The sequence below is a fragment of the Castor canadensis genome, chromosome 10 (assembly GCF_047511655.1).
Source record: "Castor canadensis chromosome 10, mCasCan1.hap1v2, whole genome shotgun sequence".
Taxonomy (NCBI): Eukaryota; Metazoa; Chordata; class Mammalia; order Rodentia; family Castoridae; genus Castor; species Castor canadensis.
This window is the reverse complement of record NC_133395.1, coordinates 77,078,307-77,103,399: the sequence shown is the minus strand read 5'-3', so window position 1 is coordinate 77,103,399 and position 25,093 is coordinate 77,078,307. Positions and strand designations below refer to the sequence as shown.

Sequence of the window (25,093 nt, the reverse complement as noted above, 5' to 3'; positions counted from 1 at the left end):
ATCACATTTAAAAAACAGTCTCCTACACCCCCCACCCCATCCACAGTACAGCCCACGCACAGGGCCTGGGCTGAGGCGTATACAGGGTAGGTTTACTTAGCCATCTCTTTCCGTACAGTCAGTGTAAGAACGCAGCCTGTGGTAAGCTCCAGGAGGCCTTACCACAGTTTTGAGGAAGAAATTTCTAGCTGAGTTCTGATAGTTTTTAAATGTACTTGTATATTTATCAGACTCCAGGAAATGATAAAATGGGAGTTGTCTGAACCTCTTTTTTTATGAACTTAAATACATTAACTAGCTGACCATATAATAATTTGGGGCTACTTATATAAATACATTCTGGCTTCAGAGCTAAGCTAATGGTTTGGCTATGGCTGAATATAGATGTGCTTTTCAATTAGGGCCCAAAATGTAAGCACTAAAAATTATTCTGCATATTTTAGTGACACGTATTAGTTGCTCAATCTCTTTGAAGAACATATATAAATCCCACTATGCAAATATGTTGCCATATAACTCAAAATAAGTGTAATAGAACATCCCTTATTCATGTCACTAGTAAAAATTTCTCTGTACAATTAAATCTAAATTTATCTAAGTGTCTAAAAAATATATTTCTATAAAGACATTTTAAAATTTTTAGTAATTAAAGAAGGCTTCATTTGTCAGTAACTATAGCTTCTTTTTCTCTGACAGGGTGAAATAGAGGTACTCTGTGAGTTTCCTCATGTACAAAGGTTCCATACATATTTCAGAAATACTTCTAAGTTTAGTGTACTGATTCCACTACCAAGCACCAGATCTGGGCTTGCTACAGGTACACTACTCAATCTGTATTCAAATCTCAATGTCTCAAAAAATGAGAGCTGCTTACAGATGAGGACCTTTTTGGTAGATCACTTTGAGCAACAACATATTAAAGAAATGAATCAGCACAGAAAGAACTAACGCTTCCATGTCTGACTATTTTGTGAATAGTAAAGAATGTGCCTTTAACAGAATAACTCAAATGGTCCACAAACATTGAAGGCAGTCAATGAGTCTTGCAAGAATTCCAAAAGGAATAATACATTTTTCCAGACCTTGGCGAGTAGACTTGGCCAGTAGATGAGCTGGGAGAAAGAGCCCATATACATCAAAAAAAAGAGCTATGTTTACAAAGCTCACTCAGGTCGCCTCATTCCCCAAATCATATTTTATTATCATCATTCAACTTCAAATTTATATTATGTTGTATCACTTGCAATTATTATTTTCTAGCAGTTACTACTGAAATTTAATGAGAATAGAATCTAAATTTTAGATTTGATATTGTCAAAACAAAATTGTTTTAAGTCTCTATAGTAGGCTAAGTTACTTCATAAAAATTCAACTTTATACTTTTATCCTAATCTAATAGTTTTACTTATTTAGTTATTTTAATTTATTTGCATGTTGGTTAGCATAAATATCAAGACTTTAAAAGGATGGATCCATAAACACAGATGCCTCCTCAAATTACTAAATGAATGCAGTCTCCATAGATCTAACCTTGTTTTCAGTGAAATGTCCACAGTGATAAAGAAGGTAGTCAAGTTCCCTTTATTTCTGTTCTTAGAAAATGATACTTGAATGAGAAATCAAACATGTGTGGAAATAGCTACTTCTCAGGAATTTCATAACCCAGCAGTAACTTTCCATTATCAGAGTACTGTACCCTAAACAGAGGATTAAGACACAAGATGAAGACTGGAATTGCCAGAAGATTCTAAACCAAATAGCCACTTCTACTTGTTTATGGAAAAATTATGTCTTGTTTACTTTTTATCAAGCCAGTTTTTGTTGAATAGCAATTCTCTCAAACACTCTGCAAGCAGAGTTAAAAGCAATAAGGAAAATATTTGGCATAATGCTATTTCTTGGGCAGTTATTGTTGCTCTAACTAATTTTATTCCTGCCCCTCAAGTTAACGCCCATGAACTATCATTGGTATCATCTCTCTAGACTAAACACAAAGGGGGAAAGCAAACAGGACTCAGTCATCAACAGGATGTAAGGGACTGCTGCATGGTTAGCAGAGGGGAGAGATGGATTCGCTCAGCAGGCACACGCTGAGCATCGTCTGCGTGCCAGACACTGCCCACCCCTACAGACATGGAGCCAGGCTCAGTAAGCTCACATCGTAGAGAGACAAATGAGAGCACATCAGATGGTGTGCACAAAGGGTGGTTTATGTTGCAGAGAGAGAAATGAGTCCAAATGAGGTAGTCAGGAAGATTCATGGAGAGGGCAAAATAAGAGCTAAGTCTAGGGGTTTGACTTAAAAAAAAAAAAAGACTCCTTGCTAGGTGTGGTGGCTTGTGCCTATAATCCTAGCAACTGGGAGGCTGAGACAGGAGGACTGTGAGTTCCAGGTCAGCTCGGGCTACATTGCAAGATCCTGTCAAAAAAAAAAAAAAAAAAAGAAAAGGAGGAGGGAAGGAAGGAAAGAAAGAGGGAGGGAGGGAAGGAAGAAAGAAAGAAAGGAAAGAACAAGGGAAGGAAGGAAAGTAAGAAGGAAGGAAGGAAGGAAGGAAGGAAGGAAGGAAGGGAGAGAGGGAGGGAGGGAGCAAGGAAGGAAGAAAGAAGGAAGGGACTTTTTATGAGCTAGGTGATGGGTAGAAGTGCATTTCAGACAGATGGAAAAGCATGAGCAGAGTCCCAGAACAGGAAACAAAGATACCATGATTATTAGAAAGATCTTGGCTCATATCCAGTGAAAGCAAAATGAAAGGTAGGAAGGCCAGTGTAACTGACACAGGGGTGTAACTAATGTCTGGGGATTCTTAACTGGGACACAAGAGTGCTGAAGTTGCAACCTGAGCCAAGTAACAGCTCACCTTACTTCTTTTCTCATGCTCCTAAAACTACAAACTCAAAAATCATGCAACCATGAGCCAATGGTAGGGTGAGTTGGTGAGGAACAGTAGCCATGATCTCCCTGTTTCCAAGGAAGGGGATGCCTTTGCCCAAATACACTGCACATGCCATTTGTGTCCATCAAAGAATCATTTGGGGTGGCAAAAAGCACTTGAAAGTTAATCAAGAAACATACTGTCCCTACCTTGCTTTGGAATGACTATGGTTACAGGGGCGCCAGAACCACTTGATCGCAGGTTGAGGGATTCCAGAGACGGTACAAGTCAGGACTTGTCTGCTGCCTATTGGGTAGAGTGTTGGGTCTGGAAATGATGACACGGACTTCTCATAAATCTGGGGTTTCACTGGAAAGGAGACAGAACAGGACAGAAGTCAAGCACTGCTCCTGTGACTTTCTCCTGGGCCTTCCCTGAAGGACTAGTCTCATTGGTTTTGATGCCAAGGAAACAAAACACAAATAAGCCCTTATATTTCTCAAGAAAATGCCTATTTCAAAAACAGAAGTGTTTTAAGAACATTAGTAGTTTGAGTCTATGGTATGTATGCTGTGATTACAATGACAAAAAATCATGTCACCTATGGAAAATAAGCAAACATGAAATAGTTATGGTGGGAACAGAAGTAAGGTTTTGTTTTGTTGTTGTTGTTTACTTTCCTTTTTGTGGTGATGGGGATTAAACCTACAGCCTTGTGCATGCTAGGTAAACATTCTACCTCTGAGCCACATACCCAGTCCCAGAAGTGGTTTGTAAAATAATTATTTAAAATTCTCTTTTCTTTGACAGTGTTATACTGCCTTTGGAGTTGACAATTTTTCACTAATTTTCCCCTTCCCACAACCCAAAGAATGTCTGAAATGTAAACTTACCATTTACAATTAGAGTGGCAGTGAGATTTTTAAACACATTTGACTGTTTTATGCCCAGCAAGATTGTATAATCCCCTGCATCCTCTGTAGTTACATCTTTGATAATTAATGAATAGCCATGAACCAAATAGCGAGCAGATTTCTCTGTTGCAGGTGACCCGTCTTTCAACCTGTGGTTAACAGCATGAAGGGTAAGTCACTTCATATGCCTAGCCAACATCTCTTTCCTAACACTGCCATTTCCGTGTGCAACCTCAATTTGATTAATTTTGAGCTTTTGTATGTCAACATCGATTCTAAAATTTTGGCTGCTAACTATTCAGTAAAGGCAGGTGTGGGTTTGGTATGAGTAACACTTCATATTCATTAGCAAAGAAGAATAAACTGAGGGGAGAAAGAAAAGTGATAGCTTAATGTACCCACAGGGATGCTGGTTTAAGTATTAACCCAGAAGAACAGGCTCTGATTCCTCCCCAGATGTTTTCCATGAGGCTCCATGGGCAGTACAAGAGCCATTGTAAATTAGATCAACCAAATCACTTCTCCAGATAAAAATAAAAATAGATGTTCCTATTGTGGTCTCATGTGGAGTACTTATTAGTTATTTAAATGGTCACACCAGTTGGCCCCTTCATAGTGAAACTATAGTGAAATCAAGATATTTCCCCCTAAGGAAGAACTATTAAAGCACAAAACAAAGTATAAACGTAAAACAATTTAAAAACATTTTAAATATAGAATCAATGGCTTGCTCTCCTCACTTTCATATAGCAGTATGAGTCAGGGGGTCTGGATGCCTGGCTTGGCTTAGCCACTGACTGCACTGATGCAAATGGGACTGACCAATTTGAGCTTCAAGGTTCTCAAATTTTTTAGAGGGTCTCAAAGAGCCCTTTAAACTAAAAGATTCTATTTCATTTAAGTGTGCATTTCTTATAAATAGACCTTTTTAAATCCATCAGGAATTTATTGGGTCCTTTAACAAGGTATAATACTGGAAATGGTATCAGTTTATAATCAGGATGTAGTCCTGCATACAAATTCCCACTACAGTGGGTCTCAATTCCAAAGCAGTTAAAATGATTGTGCTTTGTTTTATGATTACAAGTATCAGTTTAATATTACTTAAAATTATTTCCTACTTCTATGTTAATTTTTGAACCCTTGCTACTTACTTACTGAAGACATGAGCACTATCAAAGGGTGTGCATGCCCTGAGAGTGAATGCACCTTTTGCTCATTAAAGTACTCTTAAATTTTCTATTATAGTTGGTAATTTACTATTTACCTTTTTAGATATTATGAACCAAAAAAAAAAAAAAAAATCTCCTTTCTATTGCAATAGCATGAAGGCATAGCACAGAGTTTAACTTTTCTCTTTAATTCCCTGTTAGGTATTTGAGGAAACTCCAAACTCTCTACTCAGATGATATTGAAAGCCAAACAGGCTCTGGCTAAGCAGATTCCAAAATGGTACCACTTCTATATTGCATGGCTTGTGTTCCTAATCTGTTTTGTACCATACCCTTTGTTTAAAATGTAATGACTTGAGCCAAAGATACTGGTATTTAAAAGTAATTTATCAAAATGACTGCAGATTATAAACAGATTACATTGTTTTACATAGGTGCTGTACTGGTATTCTTTTTTTTTTCTTTTCTAGAAAAAAACTGTGTAAGGAGTTTTTAAATATGCAAACTTCAAGCCAAAACAAACTTAATTTGTTCAAGAAGGTCCATTCATCCACCCTTACAAATGAATACGTCTTGTCTCTATTAATGTTTGTTTAATTTTAAAACAAGATTGGAATTTCCAACTCAGCTGCATATAAAGGAATTATTTCAGCATCCTCATTAAAAGGGTCCACTTCTTCAGGGTTAATAGAGCATGTTACACATTCAAGATGCTGCCTAGTTATGGCCTAACACATCTCATTCAAAGAATGTTGACATCATAGGAAGTTTTCGAGATGCAGAAATTTAGTCTCGGTGAGGGACTGAGCAAACTGAAATGAGCATCTCGGTTCTTGCTTCACCCCTTCCTCTCGAGCTTTCCTTGCCCTCACCACCCAGAAATCAACACAGCTCTTAGCTCTCTAGTGCTGTGTCGAGCAACTTCTTAGGATATTTAAGTCACTGAGCTCTTGCATTGCCCTACACATCTTCAACGGATATGAAAATGCTTATGGTCCTACCATACAACGTCTGGAGAGGGAAAGGCCTTCACTTTCATGGAGAGCCGGTAGGATCGCTTGCCTGCTATGGTTTCATGCACCTGCTGTTTCCGATGTTTCACGGTGATGAATCCTTTCTCTTTGAAAGGCGAAGTGATAGATACATTAGAAAAGAATTCATCCATGCAAACAAAACCTCACTGCCTCATTAAGGGAGTGCAATCACTGGATAAACCAGCACAGCTGAATTATGATGGAACTTACTCTTGAGGCCAAATGTTGACCAATGAATAGAATATTTCTAAGTTCTCTAGCTGGTGAAATGCTTTCAGATTAAATATTAGCAAGAGCTGGAGGCATAAAGCAGTGGCAGAGCAACAGGAAGACATTTCTAAAGGCATATCTGGCCAATATGAGTAAGATGGAAAAATCAGTTTGATATAAAAAAGTCATCTACTGAAGGCAAAAGGAAGTAAGAAACTAGATCTGCTTTGTAGTTTTGCTCTCCATACTGTTTTCCTTTTCGACAATGGACATAAACAACGTTTTTAAAGCATTTTCTTTACAGAATTTATGGATTGGAATTAGGCAACAATTTTAGGATTCCATGTTAATAAAACAGGGATGAAAAAGCATTCATTCTAAAAAAATTTCTCACACCATATTTTAATTTTTCTACGTCAAGCTAATACCTGGGAAATTTTTCCCAGCTAAGCAAGGTGAAACTGATCCTTATTTTGTATTTTGCTTATGTGGGCACTAAATGAGGGATTTCATAAATATCTTACCATCTACCTGAGTTATTAACCATAATAAGCTTCCAAAGAGAAAATTCTCTGTCCATTCAAGAGTATGAAATTTAAAGAGGACTTAACGTACTTAATTTGCTTTTTTTTGGCAGAGAGTGAAGAGGATTGGTTCATGATAGGATAACTCTTAGCCAAAAGGACATTTACTTGTAGAAAGCATAACATGAGCTGGCAATGCCAAACTAATGCTTACCATAGATATGCACGGAGGTGTTAGCAGATCTGAGTGACGGGCCACTCTTCACACGACAAGTATAAAGTCCTTTGTCTTTGTTCTGCACGTTGTTGATAGTAAGAATACTATAGAACACATTGGCATGGGAATTGCTTTGGTCAATTCGTTGCCTTACAGAAGCTCTCTTAGTTGTCTAGAACGAAAACGTGTAACAAATGTGAAAATAGTACTTAGTCATGCTTGAAGTTATATCATTTTTTGCATATTTCACATCATATTTTGACAGCTGCTTCCATTTTAAGGGGAAGAGACATATCAAAGTCACCAAGCACAAGATACTGGGAAACTCTCTCTGTCTAGACGTGCTTCAAACATGTAGCACAGTAGCCTTTGGTTAGTACTTAATTTTTTCAAATGGACTTTCACATATCTTATCACAATTGTGATTGTAAGACTGGCAGAAGTATTTCCTTTTTAACCAAAGAAGAAACTGAAGCAACAGAGATGTTGGCCAAAGTAGGCTAAGGACAGTGGTCTTTTGAGTATGAGTCTAGTGATTTTCCTTCCCCCAGCACACACCTCTCCAAACAGTAGTCTGTCTCCTAGCCATAGACATCACACATAACCGTGGTAAATGTTCTTCGTCTCTAGCTTAATAAGTTACCATGTGTGTTTTCTTTTCTACGACTGGAAATGAAACAACAAGCTTCATTCCCACCCAAGGTGGAATATTCCTATTTCACCATAGGAGCAATATGTTCCAATTTCTGCTAAATCCTGCTAAGTCGATCTGTGACCTATAAACCCATGGATGAATTTAGCCAACATTCAAAGGGTACCGTCCCCTGTTTATCTCAGGGAAGAACAAGCGAAGGCCTTGACGCCTGGCAGTATGAACTGCGCATTGTGACCTGCTCACTGTTTTGAGAAGATGAAATTGTGTTGCTCTCTCCTTTAATTATTCATTTTACAACACATAATACATCATTTCCTGTGGAGTTGGGGTGGGTCATGGAAAAAACACTTTGAAAGCTGTCCAGACTGATTTTTGGGTCTTGAATATAGCTCTTCTCTTTGCTGTGTTTAATAAACTTTGACCCACCTGTCTTTCCCTAGTGGCACAGACATGTTTAGGAAATTTTCTGCATTCCCAGCAACCAGAGAGAAAAAGTCAATCACTGCCATCAAAACTCAGAGAATGAGTCCTGTTTGCAGGTACTACTTCTCCCTGTGGGAACTCTTTTCTTCCCAAGTTTGCATGACAGTGGCATTGTTTCTGCCTTGGAAAACAGCTTTGTGGAGTACTGCAGCCACCAGCCACTATGCAAATTAAAATTAACCCAAATAAAACATTCAGTTCCTCATTTGAGCCAGCCACATTTCAAGTGCTCTTCAGCTATATGTGACTAGTGGTTACTTTATTGGACAGCACAGGTATAGAACATTTCCATGACAGAAAGTTCTATTTGGCAGTGCCATTTTAGAAGGCTAACTGGCACTCAGTAAATGCACTATCAATACTCTCTCTCTCTCTTTTCTGTTTCGTGTGTGTGTGTGTGTGTGTGTGTGTGTGTGTGTGTGTGTGTGTGTGTGTGTATGTGTGTGGTAATGGGGTTTGAACCCAGGGCCTCATGTTTGCCCTAGCATTTGAGCCACGCCTTTCTGTTTCAGTTTACTTTCCAAATAGTGTCTTGCATGTTTTCCCAGGCTGGCCTCAAACAGCAGTCTTCTCATCTCCACCTCCTGCACAGTTGGGATGACAGGGCCTTGTACTATCAATACTTGCAATCATAGCAACAACACTAATAGGACAAAAGTTTCTTCCCTCTTGGCATTTATTAAGACTATTTTATTTGTATCAAAATCCAGGAAATACTATTACAAGTCACAGCATTTTTATTTAAATGAAACAATCCCATTTTTTTAGAAAATAGTTTATAACTGATATGGTTTTGTGTCTCTCTACAGGGTTCTCATGACATCTTTTGGTTACTGAGTTATTCTGTTTCTATAGCAAGAAATGTTAATGAAAAGCAACAACAGTTTAAGGTTGGTGCAGTAATCTTTCGTACATAATTTAATCAAACTTTGATCGGGCAATCTGAATGACATAATAAATTATTGTACTTGGATTATGACACATAAATCATATTGACACACAAGAAGTGGGAGCTGGTTTACTGTCAGAATTTTCTTAGCAGTTTATCATCCTTTTCTCATTTCTGTATTTTAAGTAATTGCAGGGATGGCCCATTTGAGTAAGGGAACACGACTCAGTCTCCATTCTTCTCATTTTCCTAAAGGACAGAATTGCTCCTTTGACATTTAACAAATGGAATACTGGATAGCTGGGTTGTAGTATCTTTTCCAAAATGCTCATCAGGTGCCTGACTGTCTGCCAGGACCTTCAATGAATGTGCCGACAAAGACAGCCTCCTGAAAAGTTGTTGCTGTTGTTACAAAGGACAATCCCTGCCTGGCATTTAGTGATAAATTTCTCTCTCATCTCTAAATCCTAAAGCATCATTTTCAAGAGTGAAACAATCCCTTTTTCCGCCCAGAATCATGCAACAGAAACAGTAGCTTGGATACTTCAAAACCCCCGACATCAAAAGACAGTGTCTGCATATCATACCCATGAAACACCAGGCCAGGAACGCATCCAACCCAGCCCAAAGCGTGCCTTTGAGTCACCCTGTCATAGGAATCAGAGTTTTCTGATTTTCCCATCTCAAAAACCCAGCGGGGTTCACTTGCTAAAAATAGTGTCCTTCATAAGAAATAGAAAAGTAGGTCACTCACTTTACCAGGGTAACTCCAGGTCATTTGTACTCTTGTGTTCAAGGCCGTGGTGGCAGTACAGTTGAGGACAAGAGTGTGACCACTGAGTAGTCTCACTGGGCTTGGTGGGCTTATTTGGACATCTATGATTTTATTGGCTGTAAGCATAAGAGAGAAATTTAAAAGTCAAGACTTCAGATGAACCTTGGAGCGTTTTTTGGCTCCCATTTGTGCTTGTGGTGCAGCACTTACTTTGCCGGTGTGTGAGATATCTTGTCTGATACACGTGGCCGTGGACTGCTGTTTCACAGGTCAGAAGCCCTATTTCTTTGTACGTTGCATTTGGTATTACAAAGCCCTTCCTACTGTCCCAAGTTATTCTTTGTCCATCAGGGATCAGAGTATCAAATGGAAACTGAAAAGAAAGAAACACCTTTAATGAAATCAGATTAGTAGTGTGATAAATTATGTAATTTATGATTAGCCTTGGCAACAAGCTGTACCCATCCAGCACAGACCCCTAGCTATCACGTCAGACTTCTAGAGACAGCCTGTAACTCTTTGACTTCTGGCACTCTTTGTGTTAAACTGACCTGGTTCTTAATAGAGAAACCAGTCAACACCTTTTCCTCTGGAGCTGCTGGGTTATCCTCATGTGTCTCCTTTATCTGGAACTTTCTTTTTTTTTTTTTGGCAGTACTGGAGTTTGTACCATTTAAGCCATTCCACCAGCCCTTTTTTGTGTCGGGTATTTTTGAGATAGGACTGGCTTCAAACTGAGATTCTTCTGATCTCTGCCTCCTTAGTAACTAGGATTACAGGTGTGCGCAAGCACACCCAGTCATGCAGAACTTTTAATAACCAGAACTCCATCCTCACATTTTGCACGGCTTACTGAAGAGGTGGCTGGCTGTCTTAAAAGACTGTCAGTAATTCACATCCTCTGAGATTCCTAAGACTAATGTGCCACTGGCTTCATAAGAAAGGCTTGTGGAACAGCCAAGACAGTCTCTGCAGGCTATCAACACTGTAAGGAATGAAGTATTCTCAGGTGTTCCAAGCACATGGAACCCAAAGGGCCTTCACCTTGAGCCACTCCACCAGCCCTTTTTTGCGATGGGTTTTTTGAGATAGGGTCTCGCAAACTACTTGCCTGGGCTGGCTTCAAACTGCGATCCTTCTGATCTCTACCTCCTGGCTCGCTAGGATTATAGGAATGAGCCACCAGGGCCCAGCCTAAGAAGCCATGATTTAATCCTCTACTTATGCCTTCTTTCAATAGCCTCTGTGTGTGTGTGTGTGTGTGTGTGTGTGTGTGCGCTGGGGATGGAACCCAGCATGGTAGCTCTCTACCACTGAGCAACACCCCAGCCCCCAGACCTTAATTTTTAAATACTACAATATAAACAGTCCACTTTAGGACTGAACTCTATAAAATATCATTGCTCCATAGATTGGCCCAGCCAAATTCTCTAGATACTAGGCTGCCAGGACAATTGTAGTCTCTGACTACAATTTCATTATCCTCAGTAGGAAAAGAAAAAAAAAAAAATCACAGTACTTTCTCCCAACAGATTATAAAAGAAACACCCAATAGCTCATAAAGACATTTAAAACTTTTTCCATCTCCTTTTAAAAGTACACCTGACACGCCTCTCTTTCTCCACTTATCACTTATTTATGTTGTTTGTTGAAGTTCTGAATCAGAATTTGCGATCCTGTGGCAAAAATTTGCAGTCCATAAGTCACTGGTGTGTGTCTCTCAGTGAGCATCTGTATTGGTATGTGCTGTCAGTGTTGCTTGGATTTAAAGTTAATTACATCCTGTTTATGAAGAACTGAAAGCAACTGGAGGATTCCTTTCATGTTTTTGGAAGTCAAGATTCAGGAATGCTCTGACTTCCGCGGGAAAAGAACCTTTTCTTCCAATTCAGTACAATTAAGGGAAAATCTCAGAAAAACATAAGGAGGCAGGAATTGAAAGCTATGATACTTTAAAAATAAGTGAAAACAAGCACATGCCGGATCTAAAAGAAAGGTTTGTGATGGCTTTTCTCAGCACAACTCAAAATAAGCATTTCCTTTAGGGTGTTTCTTACTCCAACCTATCCGTTGCGACCACTGGTACCATTCCATTGATGAAGTAACTTTGTTTTGTGCTGACAACAGCAAAACCAGCAAATGACTGTGACTCATCTGCTATGGCCACTGCTGTATGTGTCATAAAAGGCAGGCCAGTGGGCAGAGAGGTATCAGCCTAAGAAAAAGTGAAACCCAAATGTCTATAAGAAAATTATTCCAGAGAGACAAAACGATAAAACTTCATTCTGCTCATTTGCAGTGAAAAGTCCCTCAGAGAAGTATTGCTCAATTTTACCTTTTTGAGAGTTACAGTGATGTTAGGTGACGTAACCCGGCAGGGGATGACGAGCTCCTGTCCTTCGGTCAGATGTATAAGTTTAGGTATTTCACTGTGCATCTCTACGAAAGGTCGACCTGCATCTGCGTGACAAAAAATGAAAGATACATGTAAGTGACCGAAATACAAACCTGTAGATGCCAGAAATGATGAGGTAGTCAGGACACTGCCCAGTCACTTCGTCTTCCCCTGAAAGTAATCTGTACTTTCACCTACTTTGTCTCTGAACTTGGACTTGTGTGTTTTTACCTGGGAAAAGAACACTTCTCTAAAAAGACCAAATTTCTTGTTCAGGTCTTGGCTTTCAGTCAGATTGCCCTGGTGCCCTAATATGCAACTGAGATTTGAGGGACCTGGGCAAGAGCTATAGAAGTGCAATGAAAGAGAGGGTAGAATATTCTGCATAAACTTTTTACCACAGCTATGCTAAGGACCCCAGGAAATGCCCTCCAGAGCCTTTGTGATAACTCAAAGTGCACAGGTGCAATAAGGAAAGTCACCCCTTTTTGGAGAGTTTCAGGTGATGCAGGACTGTGACAAGCTAGAGTGGATTATCATTTGAATGACAGAAGCATGACTTAAGGGTTTTCTAGACCTTTCCTTGGGGACCAAGAATGAATGATAAAAGGCTGAGCTGCTGAGGGGGAGGGGAAGCAGGAGAACTGCCAGTGCTTCATCAGATGCGCCTGAGATATGTTTCTTTAACATGCACTACTTATCTATTAAGAGCAAAATATGTGCACATGCCTACAAAGAGGTCTGGCAAAGGCTTTAATCACCAAAATACCTCCTTTGAAAGTGTGGCATTTGGCTGTCTCAGAGACAAGGAGGATTCCCTGTGATTCTTCCAGAAACCAGAATAAGCATCAGATTTCACTGTCCACCTTGCCTTTGACCTCAGGAATCCATTGACATCATCACAACAAGCTCTTCAGGAGTCTTTGTGTTCTCATCTTCCCCCCTGTTGTGAACTCTTCCCATCTGGATCTGAAAGAACCAACTAGGCCCCCGCCCTGCTTGCTGGTCCTCTCTCAGATCGGCTTGCCTCTCTCAATCTGGATGCTAAGTGGAAAATGTCCTAAGCCCCCTGTACTTCTGAATGTGGCTTAATTTGGAAATAGGGTTGTTGCAAATGTAATTACTTAACCTAAGGAGAGTGGGCCCCTAGTCTAAAAGAAGACGGCCATATAAAGACAAAGACAGAAATTGGTGTGACATCTGCAAGCCAAGGAGTGCCAAGAACTGCTAAGGAACCACCCAAGGCTAGTAGCAAGAGGCAAAGATGGATTCCTCAGTGGGTTTCAGATGAGGCTTGGCCCTGAAAACACCTTGATTTCAGACTCAGAGTGGCATAGAAAAAAGACTAGAAATAAGTACACTTAAATGTGAAATACGATTATCTTTGAATGTTAGCTTCATGAGTTTTTTTCTCATTTATAAAATCTTGCATATTTGTCAGTCTTTCTAGATGATCATGTATCAGTTAATAATGTTTTTAATTATCAAAGCCCCAGCCATTTTAACCCAATGAAAACTACATTTTGCACTTGACTTAACATTGTATTCCAAATAGAATGAAACATTAACTGTCACAGTAAAGATATGTGTTTATTAGGAATTTTCAATGGGTGTAGAACACATGCAAAGAGGAAAAGTTAATTATATGGAGACAGGGATTCCTTATCAGCATTAAATTCCTCCTCTAAATAAAGTTGCTGAGTTAGACATTCAGCTAGAGACCACTGGGATTTGATCATTCCTTTCCTTCCTCCGGTGAGTCTATATTTTTGTCTCCTTTGTGAGTCCCAAGGTAAACACAAACACCAGGAAATGGTTTAATATATTTAACTAAACTGTAAATCCTTCATATTTAATTTACTGCCTCCTTTAACAACCATTTTGAACAAAGGACACTGCATAAAATGTTCTTCCAGGAAAATAGTAATCATCGGTGTAGTCATTTCTAGACTAATGAAATGTCAATTCCAAATGGAATTAGAAGGGCATTCAGTGTGCCTCTGAGTTTCTTCTTCCCCTTTGTCTCTTTCAATCCCCAAACACTTAAATTTTACTATAGCTATTAGCCTCTAAAAGCCATTTCACTGTCACGCCTGGGCCCACTACAATTCTGTTCAAAGACATCAGAACTTCAGTGATTTGTGCCTACTCAAACACAATTCAAAACACAGTATCTGTACGACAGTCAATAGTGGCATTATAAATACACTGTGTTTGCAAATGAGTTTATGATTATAGACACACATACACACATACACACACCAATACTCCCTGGGCTTATTAATAGTATATTTCCTCTGCAATTTACTTCAAGGAAGGGCTAAGAATGAACTTGCCTGACATAATACAAACATAGTTTGTTTTGTAGGACCATAGATACAGGAGAGGTCACAGTTCCATTAATATCACCAGTAAAACCACTTACTGCTCCCGTAGGACACATTTGTCTTTGTCACAAAATTAAAAATGACTACTGAACCCAGCCAACACTGCACAGTAGTTTCCTGAGACCAAATTTTCTGGTTGTTAAAAGAGTGAGGAAGAGCTAATCCAAAGATTGCCAGCGGACTGGTAACTCAAACACATTGTCACCAGGGACTAATGACAACACACAGCTAGGTAAAGGTCACACTGCTTTCACCTCTCTGAACTCCTAGAGCTCAAAGCAGGGACAGGAAACTGGCAACAAATATGAGGTTTTTCTCACCCAATGGGAGTATCTGGACTATCACTTTTCCTTCAGGACAAGTGGGCTTGTCACAGGGAAAGATCAAATAGGACCCTTGCTCAGAATGGAATTGTGTCTATTTTTAATATGTTTTTTCCTGGCACCGTAACATGTACAGACATAAAGGCCCTGGCATGCCATTCCCATTCTACTCCATTTCCAACTGGTATTATCTGAGTTCAGAGCACGGGAATGAGCCCCAAATTTAGGAAGCTTTTTTGACTTGAAAAGAGGCTCACGAGTAAACTTCCTATTTTCTAGCACATATGCATTTTTAAGATTTTTATAAACATTTTCCTGAGTTCCTTTTCCTTTACTTTAACTTTCCTCACCTCCAAGCCCTGGTCATGAGGATTCCGAGTATCTTAAAGAAGGATGTGGTTCTCATTTATTGAGTAAGAAGTGGAGAGGATGGCAACTCATTAACCAATCCCATGACATAAGAGTTTTCACATCATACAGGTCTTCATGTTATAGACTATACCTAATTCTGAAGGATAGTTTGTCAATTGGTGAAACATTTCATTTGAAATATGAGAATGAGAAAAGGAAAAGAAGCAAATTCCTCAGTGACTTACACTGTCCACTGAGGATGTGACAATTCGCACAGAGCTTTGGAGCAATCACAAGAAAGCTGGGATGGCTCTACTAACACCAGACAAAACAGACTTTGAAATAAGAAATGTTAGTACAGGTCAAGAGACACACTTAATAATAGTAAGAGGGTCAGTCTATCGAGAAGCTATAACAATGATAAATATATAGGCGCTGAACAACAGAGCACTGAAACTCATAGAGCACAGAATTGAAGGGAAAAATAAATGCTTCAACAATAATAGATGAAAATTCAGTATCCCCCTTTGGATAATGGACAGGACAACTGGACAGAAGATCAAAAAGAGAACAGGACATTTGAACAACACTACCATCCAACTGTACCTAACAGAATACTCCGTTCATCACAGCAGCATACACAGTTTTTGTAAGTGCACATGGAAAAATTCTCAAAGATAGAGCATATGAGAAGCCATAAAACAAACCTCAATACATTCACAAAATAGAAATAACACAAAGTGTGTTGTCTGGGGATGGTAGAATGAAATTAGAAATGAGTAACAGAAAGAAATTTGGGGAAATCCCAAAAATGTAGAAATGAAGCAACATATTCTTAAATAACCAGTGGGTCAAAAAAGAAATCAAAAGGAAAATTAGGAAATATTTTGAAATAAGTGAAAATGAAAACATAAATGTAACAAAACTTTCGGGATGAAGTGTTTACAGTGAAATTTACAGCTATAAATGTCTACTGAAAAAGAAGATCCAAACCTGATCTTTTACCTTATGATATTGGGTAGAGAACAGCAAACTAAATTTAAAGCGAAGAAATAATAAATACAAACGTGGAAACTAATGAGAGAATAGAACAGCAGCAGAAAAAACCAGTAGCCAAAAGCTGATTTTTTAAAAAGATGAACACAACTGACAAACCATTGTCCAGACAACCAAGGAAAAAAAAGAGAAAGGACTCAAATTACTAGAATCAGAAGTGAAACAGTGGACATTAGTGTTGACATTACTAAAGTAAAAAGCATTGTAAAGAAATGTAATTGTATGCCAATGAATTAGATAACAAAGGAAATGGACAAATTCCTAGAAAGATACAACAGGCTAGGAGAACTGACAAGAAAGAGACAAACCAAAAGACCTATAACAAGGGACTGAATTGGTAACTTAAAAACAAAACAAAAAAACTGACAAGAAGGAGAAGCCAAGGCTCAGATGGCAAGCGATTTCTACCAAGCTTAAAGAATACCAATTCTTTACAACTTTTCCAAAAAATAGAAGAGCAAGCAGAACTTCCAAACCCATTCATGGGCCAGTATTATAATACCAAAATGAAAGCCATCATAAGAAAACTGCAAAATACTATCTCTTATAAACATGGATGCCAAAAAACCCCTCAAAATAATAGCGAATTGGCATATTAAAAGCATTGTATACAATAACAAAGTGAGAGTTGTTCCAGGAATAGACTGGCTTAACATTTAAATATCAATCAGTGTAATTAATATACCATATCAACTACATGATTATCAGAATAGATAAAAAGTATTTGACAAAATCGACCTTCTTTCATGATAAAAACACTCAGTAAAGTAGGAATAGAGTGGAACTTTTTCAACCTAATAAATGTCATCTCCAAAAAGCCCACTGCTAACATTATACTTAATGGTGAAATACTGGATGTTTTCCTCCTAAGATCAAGAAGAAGACAGGGTTGTTCATTCCCGTCATTGCTATTTAACAATCCTAGAGGGGCTAGTCAGGGAAATTAGGCAAGAAAAAGAAAAGTGACCCAACTGGAAAGATTAAAATAGTGCAATTGCATTGGAAACTAGTTTCTACATTCAGATGACATGATCTTACATGATGAAAATCCTAATCTATTAAAAAACTATTAAAACTAAAAAACGAGTTTAGCAATATTGCAGGAGACAAGATCGATATACAAAAATGAAATATACATTTTTTATACTTGAACCATCTGAAAAATGGAATTATGAGAACAATTCCATTTACAAAAGCATCAAAAAGAATATAAAGTACTTAGGCCTATATTGACCAAAAAGTATACATTTATACTTTGAAAAGCACAAAACATTGTGGAAAGACATTAGAGAAGACCTAAGTAAATGGAAAAACATTGCATATTCATGAATTAAAGATAATATTATTAAGATACTACTGCTTTCCAAATTGATTTATAAATTCAATGCAATCCTTATCAGAATCCCAGCTAACTGCTTTGTAGAAATTGACAAGATGATTCTAAAATTCATAGAGAATTGCAAGAGACCCAGAACAGACAAGACAATCTTGCAAAAGTACAAAATTTGAGGACTCAACCCTGTCTCTTTCAAAATTAAAATTGTAAAAAATGATCAAGACTTACAGATCAATAGAATGGAACTGAGAGTCCAGAAAAAAAAAATCCATGTGTCTGTGGTCAAGTTGGCATTCAATGGGTGAAAGAATAATCATTTTAACAAAGGTTGCTAGACCAACTCTACGAACAAAAGAATGAAGTTGGATCCTTACATCATTCCATATAGAAATGCTAACCAAAAATAGATAAAAGGCTTAAATGGAAGAGCTAATTATAAAAATTCTTAGAAGAAACCAGAGGTAAATTACCATGATATAGATTTGGCATTACAGTCATATATCTTATACATCATCCAAAAAGCACAAACAACAAAAGAAAAAAATTGACAAGTTGAACTTCATCAAAATTTAAAACTTTGGTACTTCAAAGAATACTACTCAGAAAGTGAAAAGATAACCCAAAGAATGGGAGAAAATGTTTACAAATCATATACCTGCTAAGGCACTTATATCTAGAATGTGTAAAATATACTAACACATCCAGAATAATTTTAATATAGTTATAATGTATAGTTATATATTTAGAGTATATTTAAATCTCAATATAGAATGTATGTGTATATTATACATAATTTAGAATATATGAAATATATTTGTAATATGCAATTATATAAAGTAATAACAAATTTAATAACTTTTATAACTCAATAATGAAGATAAATAACTCAATTGAAAAATGCAAAAGGGATTTGAACAGACATTTCCTCAAAGACAATATACAAAGGTTCACTAAGTGCATGAGTAGATGCTCATATAATGCTCCACTAGGAAAAATTCTAATTAAAACCATAATGAAATACAATTCACACCTACTAATGTAGCGACAGTAACAAGTGCTGGCAAGGATGAGGAAAGATCAGAACCGCCATCCATTGCTGATGGGAATGTAAAATGGTGCAGCCATGTTGGAAAACAGCCAGTTCCTCAAATGATTAAACATAGTTACTCTATGACACAGCAATCCCACCCACGGGCATCCAGAATGAAATCTTAGGCCCACACAAAAGCTTGCACACAGTGTTTCTTCAAGCATTCTTTAAAATAGCCAAAAAAGTAGATACAAGTCATAAATGAGTAGCTAAAGTGTGGTACATCTATATGGTGGAATATTATTCAGCAGTAGTCAGAAATGAAGGGCTCCCACGTGTTTTAATATGGATGAACCTCAAAAACATTGTGCTAAGTGAAAGAAGCTAGGCACAAAAGATTGAAATTGTATGACTTTATCTGAAATATTCAGAAGAGGAAGAGGCAAACCAACAAGGACAGAAAATAGATTAGTGGTTGCTTGGGCTAGAGAGGTATGGACTGGGGTTGCGAGTGAAGGCTTCTTTTTGAGATAAGTTGATTGTGGTGATAGGATAATGGCTGCATGTACTTGTCAATATGCTAAAATCCACTGAATTTTCTATTTTAAATAGATGAATTGTGTAGTATGTGAATTATATCTCAAAACAAAAACAAACTTCTTTTGGAAGAAAACTGAGCTTTTGGGCTCTTTCTTAGAGATAATGACCCCTTGTTTTCTGAGCTGAAATGGTTCCTGCTCCTCACCTAGGGGTTCCCTGCAACCTCTCTTTCCCACCCCAATTCACATCCTGCTGGGCCACCCACAAACAATGGAATTTTTCCCTGTGCCAAAGTCATCGTGATTATAAAGGCATCCTTCAGTTCCCCCTGGCGGCCCCAGGTCAGCGGGCACAAATGAAACACCTCTGCCTTCACTATGTGGAAGAACTTGCCTGCTTGTCTGGGTACAGTCCACACAGGATGTGCGGCTCAGAGGTCCCTGGAGAGTTACCCTGATTGTCCAAATGAGTAGCATCAAAGCCTCAGCTATAATTTACTAGCCGGAAATCTAACAACTGTCACCACTACTGGTGGATCTATACCCAGATTTAAGAGTGATGAGAAAACCTCATGGAGGTTGACCTCGGGACATCAGCTGCCAGTTTCTGTCTCCCTTACACAAAACATTTCTGTTAGAGCAAGGTAAATAAAGATCATTCCATTTCAGACTCAAAATGCTACCCTTAAAATTTTTTTAAAAACTTTAAAGTGTACTATTTGTATGCTACAAAATAAGTGCTTCTTTCTGAACAAGTCATTTTCCTACATTGGTTGCTCTTGTCCTTTGAGACCCTGTTGCTTTACTTGTAACAGTGGATTGAATAGCAGGAGATGAGAAAAGAGGAAGGATGAGGAAGGAGAGAAGAGAGCATGGACCTCTCTCCCTCCTCTTGCATCTCTGAATTTGTACCCTGAAATATGGGCTCTAGCAGTAGGGCTCCAGGATAATCAATCATCTCAACCCACTGTCCAGCAGAGGTGGAATAAGTGGCACAAGGTCAAAGGTATTTATGGAGGCAGGAAAACAAAGAGCACGTTTTGTACCCAGAACTGTGCCTAATGATAGTCCAGGGACTCAAAGTCTTAACAGCCTATCTGCATGGGCCATATGTGCTCACACACACAGCATCACTCATGTTAATCACATGGGAAAATTCTAAATTCTGCCATGGAGTGGAGTAGGGACTTTCTTCTTTTTTCTTTTTTAAATTTATAGCTATAATTTAAATATGTTAGTTGAAGATCTTAATTCAGAGTGGAACACTGGGTAGACAGTAAGTTGATGAACCACAGGCCAAGGTGTTGGCTTTCTGTGCTCCCAGCTATTCACACAAAGCCAATTGAATAATTTCTAGGTCTTGTTCAGCAGACAATTGGCTTCAGCCAGATCTTCGCCTTGATCAATGGAAACATCTCAAAGAAAAAAAGAGAGAGAGAGGTAGGAGGGAAAGAAGGGGGTGGGAGAAGGAAGAAACAGAAGTGAAGGAGAAAGGAAAGAGCAAAAAGTTGTAATGCCCTACTATCACTCTTCTATTGCCCAGATTTTCCACCATGTCATTATTCTTATTCTATGTCTGAATCATAAAACTGTAAGACTTTCAAGGACTTTCAGGATACCTCAATATTGCCTCTGAAGCCCTGAGAGAAGGAGAGTCTGTCTATAAGTGCAGGAATAATAGTAATGTCTGAGCCAAAAATGAATTCAGGTTTCCTGCTCCTAGCCTGGTCTCACTCTCTCTCCACACCAAAGTCTGGTCCTGACGTTCCTGTGTGATCCAGGAGAAATGATTACACTTTCAGTTATCCATGCCCAGTGGAAGAAATGATGGCTCAGAGACAGAGGTAACATGGAATCTTCTGATAGAAGATAGTAATATAAAACAACAGATTAATGTCACACACTTTGGACCAAACTCCAGTCATTAGAACCTTTGTTTAAGCTCTCTATCAGGTATTAAGTTTCCTCATCTAAAACATGGGATAGGCACCATCATGATGACAAAGTCAAGCTTTGTTTTGCATTCATTTGAAATGTTCACAAAAAGCTCAGCATTATGATATCCTTCTGGGGTCAGACAAGGAAGGCAGATGAGACAGGGGAATTAGGGGCAGTTTAGAATGTGGGACCGTGTGCAAAAAGTGCAGCTACTGCTCTCTGCAGCAAGCTAAGTGCAATGGGCCAGTGTGAGTTGAGTTTCTAGTTTCTAAAATAAGATTTTTAACTCTTCCAGTTATTAAGTATTGACAGCCAAAAGTCTTATGCCTGCTCACCTGGCCTGAGTCTGGCCTGCACACTTTCAGTCTGCAACCCCTGCACTGCATACAAAAGTCCAAGGAAGTTGAGGTGGAAGTCAAGGCAAGGACATGTGGGAAAGACCAGCAACTTCAGACACAACTAGACCTCAGCCCACTTAATGAATCTGAACAGTGAAAAGGCCCTGAGGCACCATCTTACCCAGTCCCACCAAGTAAGCACCTATCCCATGCTTGAATACCTCCTGCATGGAGCTCACCATCTCTCAAAATAGGTCACTCTACTCTTGGATAGCTTTCAATGTTCATATGTCAAGATGAAGTCTGCCTGTCTTGGTCTTTGTTATTTCTTAGATAAGACAATGTATAAGAAGATAATCACACTCAGGTTTCCTATTTTCCCACCTGGTTCATTACTTTTTTAGATTAAATATTTACGTCCTTTCAGTTGTTCCTTGCTAAGAAAAATAATAAAAATCACCCAATCATTTAATGCTCATCACCCTATGGGCAGATACCAATTTTACAAATGATGAAGTCTAGAGTTAAGTAATTTCCTTTGGAAATCCTGTTTTCAGTGTTTCTCTTGAGGTATAAATTAAACTGTAAGACTGGCACTACCTTTATTCTGGGCACTGCATATTTATTAATACAGTCAATGACTGGATTAATTGTCTTGGTAAATGTGGAGTCAACAGAAAGTCCTTTCCAGATGTGCACTTGGCCACAGCTTCCCCCATTCAATACTAGGTAGTTACTGGGTTTTGTAAGCCAAATACATGCCTTTACATCTATCCTTGTCAAATCACATTTTGCTAATCCCAATTCCCTATTATAGTCTGTTGGAATTTTAGGGGACCATGATTTAGTCACATGACAGGTGAGTTTTGGCCACCAGATTTGGCTCTATTTTTCAGTGTGCCTTCAATTTCCTCTTCAAAGTCAAGGAAACCAAGTAAGACTAATATCAACTTTAAAATCACATGTTTCCTTTATCAAACAAACATTAAGTACCTTCTTTGTACTAGGTCCTGGGGCTATCAAGGTAAGCAAACCAAATTCAGTCCTGGTCTCACAGGCTGGTGAGCGGTGAGTCCTATGTGGAAAGTGATAGAAGTACCACCCCGAGGCAGAGGTGGCTTCCCAGAAGAATGATATATAATTTGAGACCTGAAAAATGAGTAAGTAGGTACAGAAGACCCAGGGGAGGAGTGGAGAAAATCAGGACATATCCCAGGGAGAGCATCCATTCTTACTGTTCTTTTCCCATAGTGCTCTGAAATATGGCTAAGTGTAGCCAATTTCATTAGACCTATCAAATATAGGCTCATAGAAAGATGAGGATCTTAACAACTTCAGGTAATAATACTATTCTCTCTTACAGATGAAGTAACCCAAACTCAAAAGATGATAATAATAACAGGAGTAGCAATATACCTTTACATAGTGAATACTATATGCCAAACACAGTTCTGATTTGGCTTTTTATTTGTTTGCTTGTTTCTTTGTTTTTTGCACTGCTCTAGATTGAATCCAGGGTCTTGTATATGCTAGGCAAGTGCTCTAACACTGAGCCCCAAGTCCCAGCCCCAAATGTTATAAATATTTATTTATTTATATGAACTCCTGGCTATGAGGGGTGGTTAAGGGCAAGAACTTCATTACCTTCTCTGCCAGGTAGTAATTTTATGACCTTGGGCAATTAGTTTAAACTTTGTGTGGTGCAGAGAGGAATATGAGAGTGGTCCCACCGAGAACAGGAATACAGCAAGGAGTGGCTCCTCACTCCTCCTTGTCTACATCGTAGTGAAAGTCCTAGTAATGCAACAAGCTGAGAAGAGAAAATAAAGATACACAGACCGATTTTCATTTTTGTTTTTTGCACTGCTGGGGATTGAACCTAGGGCTTTGTGCATGCTAGGCAAGTACTCTACCAATGGGCTATAGCCCCAGCCCAAAGGTATATAGATTAGAAAGAAAAAATAAAACTGTCTTTGTTTGCACTTGACATGATAATCTATATGAAAATCTGCAAGAATCAATTAAAAAACTCATGGATCTAATTAATGATTATAGTAAGTTGGCAGAATATAAAGTTAATATACAAAAACCAATTGCTGCTGTGTAACACTAATAAAGAAGTGGAATTTGAAATTAAAACATTCATGCCACCAAAAATGAAGTACTTAGGCTCCAATCTAACAAAATATGTAGAAGAATCTGTACATCTGAGGAATATTGCAAAGCTATTATGAGAAAAATCTGAAGAACTAAATTGAGATATTTCGTGATCATGGATAAGAAGACTCAATATTGTCAGTTCTTCCTAATTTCATCTATAGATTCAGTATTATCTTCATCCAAATTCCAGAGGTTATTTTGTGGATGTTGACAAACCCATTCTAAAGTTTATGTGGAGACAGATAAGACCCAGAATACCCAACATATTATCTATGAAGAAGAACAAAATTGGAGGACTGGGATTATCCAGTTTTAAGACTTACTATAAAGCTGTAGTAATCATGATAGTAATCATGATAGGCGGTAAGGGACCAAACAGACAAAGAGATCAAGGAGACGGAATAGAGAGGCCAGAAACAGACCCACATAAACACAGTCAATAGATCAATGACAAAAGCAAAGGCAATTTAATGGGGGCAAAGATAATCTTTTCAACAAATAACACTGGAACAACTGGATATCTACATGCCAAAACCAAAATAAAACAAAAAACCATGTAGACATAGACCTTACTTTCTTCACAAAAAATCAATTCAAAATAGATTATAGAGCTAGATGTAAAATGCGAAATTATAACTTCCAGAATATAATATGGGAGAAAACCTAGATAACCTTGGGGATAGCAATGGCATTTTAGAGCAAGCACCAAAAGGCACAACCCATGAAAGAATTGAGAAGTTGAACTTGATTAAAATCAAGAACATCTGCTCTTCCAAAGACAACATCAAAAGAAGAAAGACAAGCCACAGGCTGGGAGAAAATATTTGAAAAAGACACAGCCTATAAGGGACTGTTATCCAAAATACACAAAGAACTCTTAAAACTCAACAACAATAGGAATACAAATAATTCTTCTGAAAAATGAGCCAAAAACCTTAACAAATGTCTCTTCAACAAAGACATGGATGGCAAATAAGCATACAGAAAGATGCTCCATACCATATCATGAGAAATGCAAACTAAAACATGAAATCCACTACATGCCTCTTAGAATGGTTAAACGTCAGAACACTGACAACACCAAATACAGCAAGGATATGGAATAATAAGATCTCTCACTCATTGCTGGTGGGAATGCAAAATGATAAGGACATTTGGAAGACAGTTTGATAGTTTCTTATAAAACCAAAAATACTTTTACCATACTAATCCCAGGTCCTTGGTATTTACCCAAAGAAGTTTAAAATGTTCAACTGCACACTGATGTTTATAACAATTTTATTCATAATTACCAAGGCCTGGAAACAACCAAGATGTCTCTGAATAGGTAAATGAGTAAATAAACTGTGGTACATTCAGACAATGGAATATTATTTAGTGTTAAAAAGAAATGTTCCTATTGGGCCAAAAAAGGCACAGAGGAATCTTAAATGCATACTACTAAATGAAATAAGCCAATCTAAAAACATTACTGCATGATTCCAGCTATATAGA

At 38.2% G+C, this 25,093-nt stretch overlaps 1 protein-coding gene and 1 non-coding gene across 3 annotated transcripts in view; both read right to left on the bottom strand.

Moving 5' to 3' along the window:
- Positions 1 to 25,093, bottom strand: part of Flt1 (fms related receptor tyrosine kinase 1) — a 161,314-nt gene that overhangs the window by 102,388 nt on the left and 33,833 nt on the right. For both annotated transcript variants that reach the window (XM_020176806.2, XM_020176810.2), the window contains exons 5-11: positions 12,082 to 12,206; positions 9,957 to 10,119; positions 9,726 to 9,862; positions 6,942 to 7,116; positions 5,961 to 6,078; positions 3,767 to 3,936; positions 3,083 to 3,242 (exon numbers count right to left, since the gene is read on the bottom strand). In XM_020176806.2, the coding sequence (XP_020032395.2) occupies positions 3,083 to 3,242; positions 3,767 to 3,936; positions 5,961 to 6,078; positions 6,942 to 7,116; positions 9,726 to 9,862; positions 9,957 to 10,119; positions 12,082 to 12,206 (1,048 nt within the window). The remainder of the gene's footprint in view (positions 1 to 3,082; positions 3,243 to 3,766; positions 3,937 to 5,960; positions 6,079 to 6,941; positions 7,117 to 9,725; positions 9,863 to 9,956; positions 10,120 to 12,081; positions 12,207 to 25,093) is intronic.
- On the bottom strand, positions 27 to 158 carry LOC141413217 (small nucleolar RNA SNORA51). Its single transcript, XR_012438025.1, has one exon. It is a non-coding gene; the product is annotated as a small nucleolar RNA SNORA51 (small nucleolar RNA).